The sequence below is a fragment of the Salvelinus alpinus genome, chromosome 22 (assembly GCF_045679555.1).
Source record: "Salvelinus alpinus chromosome 22, SLU_Salpinus.1, whole genome shotgun sequence".
Classification (NCBI taxonomy): Eukaryota; Metazoa; Chordata; class Actinopteri; order Salmoniformes; family Salmonidae; genus Salvelinus; species Salvelinus alpinus.
Genome location: NC_092107.1, coordinates 15,452,671 through 15,464,318, shown reverse-complemented (window position 1 = coordinate 15,464,318; position 11,648 = coordinate 15,452,671). Strand labels below are relative to the sequence as shown.

Here is an 11,648-nt window from a genome sequence, read left to right as displayed (position 1 = left end):
AATAAGCTGATTTCAGTTTTGAACTGGAGTTGCCATTTCAGAGCTAATTCTGAAAGAACAAGAGAAAGTCCCCTCTTTAAATTCTGATGAGTAACCCATTACAATGAGTTTGGGGAAAAACATTTGTTCAAAGGGTGAAATTAGTCCACTGTGGATTCAACCCCATATGAGCATCACATTGACAGATTTGTGATAGCATAATATTATTCATTCACATTCAAATGAAGAATAACCTGACAGGACAGCCCATCATTTTCACATTCTTATCAATTTAATTGAATTATAAAGGATGGTAAATCATGAGGTTAACAGACAATATAGATTTTTAATTATGCAGGTAAAAACACGTTTACTTCTAAGCTTTTCTGTTCGCTTGCAAGTGTGTGAAAATATCAAATAAATACATCAAGACTTGTAGCAGCAATGTTTCTGCGCTGACTGAATTACTAAAACATTGGGGAAAAGTACACGATCGATAAAAAGTTTACAAAAAATATTCCTCAAACGAATAAACATTAGTTCTACATATTTGTTCATGTACAAAGTAATTCATCATTCAATCAATATTCCATCAAATAAGATCATGAATTTGACATTATTTATCCCTTACTGGAACGCAGCTTGCAGAGTAGTCAACTAACAAAATGTTGGGATGAAAGTAATCCAACACATGCAAACAAGCTAAGTAAGTAAGCTTATACTAAATCAAAATATCACAATAGAAATTGAAAACACAAGAAAATGACCATTGTTGAACTGTCATGTGGTCTCGCATCAGCTGCATTTCAGTGTTTTCCATATGAAGATGTCTTTCCAATGAGCATGCACACATGGCTTGGATGTTGGGACTAACATATGAACAACAGAGCTGGTCTAATTTACTGACGTGTACACAACCATTATCCTTATAAGGTACACGTCTTGAATCCTGGCTCCTGTAATGCAAGCCACAATGTGTGTGTGTGTGTGTTTTGGTTAATCTAGCATGGGAACAAAATAATAACGAGCCTCAAATATCAGGTTCAAAATAAAAACGGGTTTCAATAACTTTCATAGTGCTTATACTGTACACTGCAATCATGATTACACACAGTGAAATCAAAAGAAAACCCTAATGTTTCACTTCCTTTTGTAAAAAAGGAATGTAGGCCAAATATTTATGGAAAGTCAAGACAATAAGTATCCCCCCCCCCTAGAAATGTCATTTAAAACACATTGCAGTAATGTGACTCTGTGCAGTATTTTGTATGAAGTAACTGTTATAGAATGCTTTTGTGAATGAACATTGTGAATGAATTTAACTAACACAGTGACTGCATTTAGCCAATAGCCTTTTGATAATCAGTATTTCATAGCGGTAACCCTGACACCGACAGGGAGGTATCAGAACGTACAACCCTGCAACTGGATGCACAGAAAAGTAGAATCCAAGTGTCCAGAGTCAACGAAGTGGATGTATATCCATTCATTCATTGCAATGAATGTGTGAATCGCTGTCAGAAATCCATTTCAAAACAAGACGTACAGGACTCCAGAAGGAAAGTTGCTCTTTTCCTAGTGTGGTTTCACTTTCTATGTTCTTTCAGTGTTATGAGTCACAGCACATTCCAAATAAAGTCAACTACAAGAAACCTTGGATAAGATATGGTATTATTTGTTGAAGTCATGAATAAGTCCCACCTCTTCCATAATATCCCTCCTAGCCCCCATGTAGTCTTTATGTGTTCCCTATAGGTGCTTTTATAAAAGTCACAGTCCCTAGTCACCCATACTGTCTCTGCTGTACTGAGGATACAGGAAGTCTGCTTTAATGAGCCAATATGTTCCCGGGGGCCGAGGAAGGATGGGCAATTCCTGGGAGTCTGCAGAGACAAACACAAACAAGCCACGGGTTAAGGGGGCCGCTGTGAATCAGGAGGGAAGGGAGCGCATATGATGTCCGGCAGCATTAAAGTCAAGAAGCCTTCTCATATCTCCGACTAAACAAACATGCAGCGTAGCCCCGTTGCGTAAGGCAACACTCCGCCGAGGATGAGAGCTGGGATGCTTAGGACCCAGAGCAATAGAACACCACAAAAGTGAGGTGATCTATGGAGGGTGTTACCATAGCAACAACATATAGAGACACCCACTGAAGTCTGACTATATTTTCATTACCCCGCTAGGTCATTTGTCAATTCATACATGGGTATATCACAATATGTGAAATGTTGTATTCATGAGCTATTAAATATTTACAAAGACCATCATGCTTATGAATTATAGAACTTCCAAGTTAGTGTGGGGCAGCATATTTATGTAACATAGTCTAGGGCTATACCTCAGCAGTAAGCATGTTTGACTGTGTGTGAATAACTGTGACATTAGGCAATACGGTGCTTATTAATTACAGCTAAATTATAACTAGTGTAATTGGAGAGAATATTAGCCTCGGGGCTCTATTCAATCCGTATCGAGGAAGTTCAGCGTTGCAGTGTGATTGAAATTTAAAGGCAATGTTAGTGGAGACTGCATTCTTGGTAAAGGCTGCATACGTAGGCTCATATGGAAATGACCTTTACATTTCTATTGCGCAATCGGTACCGCTTCAGCGATAAAGATTGAATAGAGCCCAAAATTGAAGCGTAACTAATTTAGCCCAGGAAGACTAGCTCCACTTTTAATGGCCCCTATACATTTTTCTCATTTGCTAATTATAACCATGGTGAGAAAAATGGTGTAAAACATTTCAAATGTATTGAAAGATACGAACACATACAAACCCTGAGAGCACGTAATGACATCATAGCATTGTCATCACAACCATGTTACGGAAAGGCACATTTACATTGTGTGTGTGTGTTCGCTTATATACCCAGCTGCTCCTTGCTCCTACAATTCTCCTCTCGTAGGAGTGACTCGCCCATTTCCCCAGCAACGGCCGGACTATTTCTTGCTGCCTGGGAAGGAAGAGGCATGTGGGCATGAGGTGCCCTGCCTCGGGTCAGAGGTCAGTGCCAACGCAGACACCACGGTCTAGTGCTCTGCATGGATGGATGGATGGATGGATGGATGGATGGATGGATGGATGGATGGATGGATGGATGGATGGATGGATGGATGGATGGATGGATGGGGGTGGAAGGAGCGAGAACAGAGGGGAAAGGAGAAGGAGGATGGAACGTGCAGTGCTCTATGGGGTGTAATTAAGCAGTCCCCTCTGGGCCTATGGAGGGAGGAAGTCAAACGTGGTGAAATGCATCTGTTGGTGGAGGGAGCACCCTATGGCCACGTCTCCCCCAACAGCTGTAACTGGCAGGGTCTACCAGAGTTTTGTCATAGTCGTATTTCTTTATGAATGTGACATTTATCATATAATGCAGTAGAGGATACATGATCACAAGTCTACACATGCTCTCAGTTACCACCGTATTGAGATGTACTATTAATCCATTAGAACGAATAAGGAGACGACATGCTTAACGGAATGTTTAAACTCAAGATCTACAGTAGACTTAGTACGACGGAAGTAATGTTGACTTATAGAAATAAAGAAACAGTACATAAAAACAAATATGATTATGAGTGAAGCATCCCTCCAAGTTCCCCCAATACTAAAAAAATAACTGTTCCCTTTAACAGACAGATGCATACTGTATAGCACAACAATTCACCTTTTACCTGGAGGCAGTAATTAAAAACAAATCTTAAAAACAGTAAAGGGCAGTTTCCCGGACACAGGTTAAGCCTAGCGTTGGAATAAACATTAAGCTCAATAGAGAATCTCCATCTGAATGTTTTTTTAAGTCCAGGATTAGCTTAATTCGTCTGTGTTCGGTGAACCGCGCCTAAGTGACGTTGCAAACTGGTTCATACGGTACCTGGGCTTGAGGCTGTGATGACGTCTTGTCGTGTGTAGGAGGACCATCATCCATGGTGGTCAAGGGGCGTCCATGGTCAATAAGCAGTTGATGGGTAGGAGTTGTGTTAGTCAGTTCAGGCACATAATTCGAGCCGTAGACAGTGGGCACCTGAGCCTTAACCAGTCCCACGTCAAAGCACAGAGCCGGCACAAGGGTAGAAGAAATTCCTATTATAGCTAACTGGGATTCCTCACCTAGTTCATATGAATGTTGCTTCAGAATAGTATTAAAGTAACTACATATAGTGGGGATGTATAATACTAACTTGTTAGCGTCATCTTGAGTTATTGCCAGCAGATACTTATGACCCCATACTGTGCAATAAAAAACGAGCGTTTTTTTGGTTCGTTGTTTATTGTAAGAGACATTACTGTTCCCACAGGTTTCTTCTGACTAAGCTCTCTAAGGAACCTGAAAAGGACCGCTCAGAGATGCCATGATGAATCTGTCTCTTGTTTTCATTAACTCTACTGTACAGTGAGATCAGGGCAATTAGCTGTGTGAAGTGATGTCTCAGCCAGACTTTTGATCTTAAATCTCTCCATCTTAAACCCTTTTATTCCACTTCGTTGGTTTCAATTTAAAAAAAATCTATTTTACATTGTACTTCAAAAAAAGTCCTGTAATTCAAAGCGATGTCATGGAAGTTGGCTGTTATAAATCAAATCCCATGCAGTCACTCCTCTCTCCTCCTCCTCTCCCTTTAAATCACAACGAGTGCTGATTAAATGAGGAAGTCACACTCTAAAAATGCACTTTGAAGCACTATCTTTGTTCAGAGCAGCCGAGTGCAGCAGGGATCAGATCTGCTCTGATCACCGCAGCACAACTGGGAGGTCAGTGTTCACTTTAGGAAAGAGATAGAGACAGCGAGAGAGAGAGAGAGAGAGATAGAGACAGAGAGATAGAGAGAGAGAGAGAGAGAGAGAGAGAGAGAGAGAGAGAGAGAGAGAGAGAGAGACAGAGAGATAGAGAGAGAGAGAGAGGCATTACATCTCATTACAGCCCTGCCATTTGACAAGTCTGTGGCCCTACTCCCCTGGGTGCATGGGAGACAGCACAGCACAGAACTACTGGGGAGGCTGCCACCTACACACACTAGTCTACTGGGAGACAATCTGAGGTGAATGTGAGATTCTGCCTGCCTGGCACAACAACAACAAAAAACTAATGTTAACAGCAATGGGGTTTCTTATGACAGGAGCAAAATCATTTAATTGCTAGCTCAACAGTTTGGGGCCTTCGTAGCAGCGGTCTGATCATTTGGGATAGTCTGGTCATGGTGGGTGGCTCAATGATTTAGTGCGATGTAATTGGTGGCTCCGTAATTGCAGATAATGTCCGCAGGGGTGGTATAACATAAGATTTGTGCTGACAACTTAATTCCCTCATTTGGCTTGTGGGTGACACTGTGTTTGTATACATCGGTCTCACTTATATACAATTATCCACAGCTATCCCAGTGGGGACATTTCAGTGAAATGACGTGGCAACAACTTTGATTCAACCAGTGTGTGCCCAGTGGGATGTCATCACTGCATAGTTAAACTGGCACAGGTCTACAGCCACTGCAGAGATGCAACAGGTGGGCACTGAACACTGCAGTTCAAATGGAAGAAAGCTCCCAGGTTTATTGGGTTTTATAAAGTGCTTGGGGAGATTTCTATCACAGAGGCTGATGAGGACAGGACAGAGCAGTAATGGTGAATGGTAGTGCAGGGGTGCAGGAGTCGCAGGAAAGAACACAGGGTACTGGGGGTACTGCCAAGTCTGCCTTGGGCCCCTCCGCTGTCCCCTCGGCACCCCTACCAGCCACCATCTGTCACATATCTCTCCACTGGTCTCTGAGACAGTGGCCAACCACAACGAGGACCGCTGATTTGGTGTATATTTATATCACCATTATTTAACCAGGTTAGTCTCATTGAGATAAAAATCACATTTTCAAGAGAGACCTGGACCAAGACAGCAACATCAACACATTCATTTCAGACAAACAGGCACATGACATCAACCAGACAAAGATATGTTGTTCTGTTCAGATTCACAGGCAGAGGGGATCTCACAGCTGTACACTTCCCTAATCCTTTAGGCTGACCTCTGGGGAGCCCTCCGATAGGAAAGCAGAAGGGAGGCTCACTCAGCTGCTTTATATAATGTCCATTTCCATAACTCATTTACAAAATGTTCATTATACAAAGGCACAGCCCACATCAGCTCACTTCCCCGTTTCTCATTAAAAAAATAACACAGTGGGAGACATAGGCTTTAGGTAAGATACAGTATGGTAACTCCAGAGGATTGTTCCTCTCTCATTCCTAGACTTAAAAATGCATTCATAGTCCTACAGAACATCAGTTAAATCAATCCCTATATTTTCACTATCATATTCCGTCGACCCTCAGAACAGGGCCTTGGCTTTAATATTATGGATGGACACATACAAGATGAAAATGAATACAAGGATAGGTTGAGGGGGAAAAGGTGGCAAGAGGGAGGTTCGGCTGTGTGCTTGTAACTAACGGGTCTTAGAAGGCACAGGCGCAAACCACTGCTACCACTACTATGTTGCCGATGGTTGCAATGACGGCTACCCAAAGCCAGATGGCGTCGCTGGAGTACTTGCCCTCCTCTTCCGCTTCGGTCGGCCGGGAGAAGTTGGCATTGAGGTTGGAGGTGGAGGTCTGGAGGGACGTGTTGCCATTGTACGGGGAATCCATGAAGGCCCCACTCACAGCCGGATAATGCTGAGGGACAAAAGAAGGAGAGAGATGAGAAGATGACTTGAATCAGGGCCAGGATAATGCCATATCAGAGATAGGCTATATGTACAGTAGCTCTGTAAACCCTTTGTCCAAAAATAGCATCTGGAGGGTAACAGGTATCATAAGGTTGATAAAATGGTCCACCACTCAATTAATGAAGTACTGAACACTAAATGTGTTTTAAAAGGGTACATCAAGTGGAATCGATAGAGGGAGATGAGAATAGAAACATGTCGGAGAGACGTGCATATAGGTACTTGGGAACATCCCATGTACGATGTGAACTGTAGGATGTGAACGGAAATACCCTCAGTGCTGTGAGGGCAGACGGGGGAACAAGAACAATCCAGAGCATCTGGTTAGTCACTGTGGCGTTTCTACCCTGTGTCCTATTCTGACGATCACAGCTGCATGACCTATATTATACACCAGTCAGGCATTGTCTCCCTCTCTCCTATGGGACTCACCAGTGTTTGTACAGAAGATGTCCCACAAATAACTTACCGAGTCAAACTATACTACTCACGATTAAAACCCATGAACAATTTAAAAGGTGCAGTAAACCACCTACGGGATTTCAGAAAATATATTTGCTGTGGCTTTTTTTTGTGAATCTTGCAAATGTGCAGCCTTGAACTAGCTAAATGATTCACCAGACAAGAGTGTTCCTGTTGTTATTTGGAGGAACGTTCCGAGGACACGGCCAGGTTTGTTTTCTTCACCCCTTTTCACCTTGCCTGGCTTAAAACACACATCCATTTATCAGCTAAGTCTGAGTTGGCCCACCCAGCTCTAACATATGGCTGGACCAGCCAGACGGGACAACTGCACGTAGTGATGGCTCAATCATTTAGCTGTTCCTTGTCCCCGCGCCTCATTGCCCCCACAGTCTCCACAGGGACAGGCTCGATCCATCAGGAGGGGACACTGTCATCATTCTCTTACTCCCATCTGCCACTGATAAGAAGAGAGAGGAACCAGGAGGAACCACCGGGCTACCTCCACTACACCTCCTATCAGGAAGAGTGATCAGGGAGAACTTGGTGTCCACCAAAGTTTCAATTGAACAACAATTAAAGTTGTGTAGTGTTGTCACAAACTGTCAGAAACCGTATCAGGGAAGCTCATCTGCGTGCTCGTCGTCCTCACCAGGATCTTGACTAGACTGCAGTTTGGTGTCTTAACTGACTTCAGTGCGCAAATGCTCACCTTCGATTGCCACTGGCACGCTAGTGAAGTGTGCTTTATAAGGATGAATAAACTTCAACGTTGTGAACAGAGTGCCCCATGATGGCGATGGGGTTATGGTATGGGCAGGCATAAGCTATGGACAAAGTACACAATAGCATTTTATCGATGGCAATTTGAATGCACAGAGATACCGCGACGAGATCCTGAGGCCCGTTGTCGTGCCAGTCATCTGTCGCCATCACCTCAGCATGATAAAGCATTGCCCCATGTCGCAAGGATCTGTACACAATTCCTGGTAGCTCAAAATGTCCCAGTTCTTCCATGGCCTGCATACAGTGCCTTGCAAATGTATTCATCCCCCTGGCGTTTTTCCTATTTTGTTGCATTACAACCTGTAATTTAAATGGATTTTTATTTGGATTTTATGTAATGGACATACACAAAATAGTCCAAATTGGTGAAATGAAATGAAAATATTACTTGTTTAAAAAAATTATAAAACGGAAAAGTGGTACGTGCATATGTATTCATCCCCTTTGCTATGAAGCCCCTAAATAAGATCTGGTGCAACCAATTCCCTTCAGAAGTCACATAATTAGATAAATAAAGTCCACTTGTGTGCAATCTAAGTGTCACATGATCTCAGTATATATACACCTGTTCTGAAAGGCCCGAGTCTGCAACACCACTAAGCAAGGGGCACCATGAAGACGAAGGAGCTCTCCAAACAAGTCAGGGACAAAGTTGTGGAGAAGTACAGATCAGGGTTTGGTTATAAACAAATAACCAAAACTTTGAACATCCCATGGAGCACCATTAAATCCATTATTAAAAATGGGAAGAATATGGCACCACAACAAACCTGCCATGAGAGGGCCGCCCACCAAAACTCACGGATCAGGCAAGGAGGGCATTAATCAGAGAGGCAACAAAGAGACCAAAGATAACCCTGAAGGAGCTGCAAAGCTCCACAGCGGAGATTGGAGTATCTGTCCATAGGACCACTTTAAGCCGTACACTCCACAGAGCTGGGCTTTACGAAAGAGTGGCCAGAAAAAAGCCATTGCTTAAAGAAAGAAATAAGCAAACACGTTTGGTGTTCGCCAAAAGGCATGTGGGAGACTTCCCAAACATATGGAAGAAGGTACTCTGGACAGATGAGACTAAAATTGAGCTTTTTGGCCATCAAGGAAAACGCTATGTCTGGAGCAAACCCAATACCTCTCATCACCGCGAGAACACCATCCCCACAGTGAAGCATGGTGGTTGCAGCATCATGCTGTGGGGATGTTTTTCATCTGCAGGGACTGGGAAACTGGTCAGAATTGAAAGAATGATGGATGATGCTAAATACACGGAAATTCTTGGTGGAAATCTGTTTCAGTCTAGAGACTCATACCCCAAGAGACTTGCAGCTGTAATTGCTGCAAAAGGTGGCTCTACAAAGTATTGACTTTTGGGAGTTTTCAGTTTTTTTGTCTTATTTCTTGTTTGTTTCACAATAAAAAATATTTTGCATCTTCAAAGTGGTAGGCATGTTGTGTAAATCAAATGATACAAACCTCCCAAAAATACATTTTAATTCCAGGTTGTAAGGCAACAAAATAGGAAAAATGCCAAGGGGGTGAATACTTTCGCAAGCCACTGTACTCACTGGACATGTCACTCATTGAGTATGTTTGGGATGCTCTGGATCGACGTGTACAACAGCCTGTTCCAGTTCCTGACAATAACCAGCAACTTCGCACAGACATTGAAGCGGAGTGGGACAACATTCCACAGGCCACAATCAACAGCCTGATTAACTCTATGCAAAGAATATGAGTCATGCTGCATGAGGCAAATGTTGGTCACACCAGATATTGACTGGTTTTCAATATCTGGTAATATCTGGTAAATTAGCTTATAATTATTTTATGACATCACATGCCCAACCAACCTTCTAAAGAATTTGACAATCATAATTTATTCGAAAAACAGTTTCCATTATAATTTGTCGCAATAAATAGTTAGACAACAAATCCACCCCTGTGGAAAGGATAAAAATGTTGTCAATCTTTCAAAAATGTCTCCTATATCTGCCGTTTCCATTACACGGGTCGCAATGATTGCTTTTGTCAAATAAACCTGGGTTAATGGAAACCTGCCCAATGCCTCTCAATGGTGAGGATGTGTCTAAGGCTCTGAGCTACTGTGAAAGACTGCAGAGACACAGGCCCAGTGAGGGAATGACACAAATTACTTTGATTGGCTCACAATGAGCTCTGTCTGTCCCTAGAGGCCAATGAGAAACCCATTGAAGCAGACAGAAGGAAGCAGCAAATTAAGACTTGAGGTTCATCAATAGCGACCGCTGTTAGGAGTTGTAATTAATACTCTCTAACAAGGCAATGGGAAAAGAGCCAAGCATTCACTGGCAGGCTGGGGAGCCTAACTGACAAGCTTCTGTTTCCTGTCACAACACGAGAGGAGATCCCAGCTAAATAAAAATCATTTCTTTGATTATGTCATTCCAGTTCTATTTCAGTGTGCTATTAAACCCTGGGCGGAACACACAGGTAAGGGCACCTCAGGGCCACCAGAGAGGTGTGGTGTCATGACAGGGACAATAAATGTTGAAGTTAATAACATACAGGCCCCGCGGCTGTGTTGTTTTCCATGATTTTACTTAACTGACTTGCCTAGTTAAATAAATGTTAACAACAAATTCTTATTTAAAATGACAGCCTACCCCGGCCAAACCCTCCCCTAACCCGGATGATGCTGGGCCAATTGTGCGACGCCCTATGGGAATCCCGAACACGGCCGGTTGTGACACAGCCTGGGAACGAACCAGTGTCTGTAGTGACGCCTCTAGCACTGCAATTTTTCGTTTATCCAAATACTATTCACCAGACAAATGATTACAGTTGATGGTATCAGGTGTGCTGAAGTTTGTGTCAAAAATGTGTTCCACTGAGGCAACTAAAGATGAACTGTCCACCAAAACATATATCACAGTCAACAAACATCTGGGTCCCAAATAAAGCTCTGGTGATACGCCACAGCATTCAGAAACCCATAAAGAGTAGGACACTGGATATTCATAGCTCCTTTCGGCAGAGAGAATAACCAGCTTAGGTTCCAGGGAGGCTTCTGAAGGTGTCATTCCATCCATACATGAGCTATATACTGCACACGAAGGGCCTAAAGACCTTACTCCTTAACTTGGTTTAAAAGCAACCAGAGGTGATGTGCCCTGTCGCGTTTGGATGGAAGAGTTGTCCGAGGACGTTGTCACTGAAGTGGAGGCAGGGTGAGAGTTCACCGTTCAATTCTTCTTTTAATGACCAGTCGGTCTGATAACGTCTCCCTCACCTCACCAATTATCAGTGCAGATCACGAAACCTAATCTAAGGCTCGGGTACAGCCCATGGTGTCAAAGCGAAAGTTCTAAACAAGGACCTTTCTCACAGTGGAAAATGATTTGTATTATGCAAGATAATATCCAAGGCAATATCCGATATGGATTGGATGATATCCAAAATCCAATATCCAGATGGTTTAGGTATCATCTTCTAAGAGAGAATAGAAAATAGCAACTCACATGGTCACACAGAGGAGGCCTGTGTGAAGGATGAGGGAACATATCTATAAAACATCCTGAACGTCATAGTTATTCACGTATGCATAGCAGCACTTAAGTGATCTCTTGCCACAGAGGTTCATCATCTGTCTCCACTCAAGTGCTGTGCTCCAGATACTCTTTCTTGCAATAGCGATGACAGGGAAGAAGAAGAACTAAGATGCA

The 11,648-nt window shown here is 42.9% G+C and overlaps 1 protein-coding gene across 3 annotated transcripts in view; it reads right to left on the bottom strand.

The window, feature by feature from the left end:
• Window positions 1-249: 249 nt before the first annotated feature.
• The window catches only part of LOC139549141 (uncharacterized), a 35,138-nt gene continuing 23,739 nt past the window's right edge, over window positions 250-11,648 (bottom strand). The window contains exons 2-4 of one of the 3 annotated variants that reach the window (XR_011669836.1): window positions 3,861-6,649; window positions 2,855-3,205; window positions 250-1,862 (exon numbers count right to left, since the gene is read on the bottom strand). Coding sequence is in view for 1 of the 3 variants with exons in the window: in XM_071359294.1 (XP_071215395.1) it covers window positions 1,759-1,862; window positions 2,855-2,939; window positions 3,861-3,914 (243 nt within the window). In the remaining 2 variants the exon portion in view is untranslated. Of the gene's footprint in view, window positions 1,863-2,854; window positions 3,206-3,860; window positions 6,650-11,648 lie in introns of those variants that run through there. The other 2 variants (XR_011669835.1, XM_071359294.1) reach the window with 2 other exon arrangements.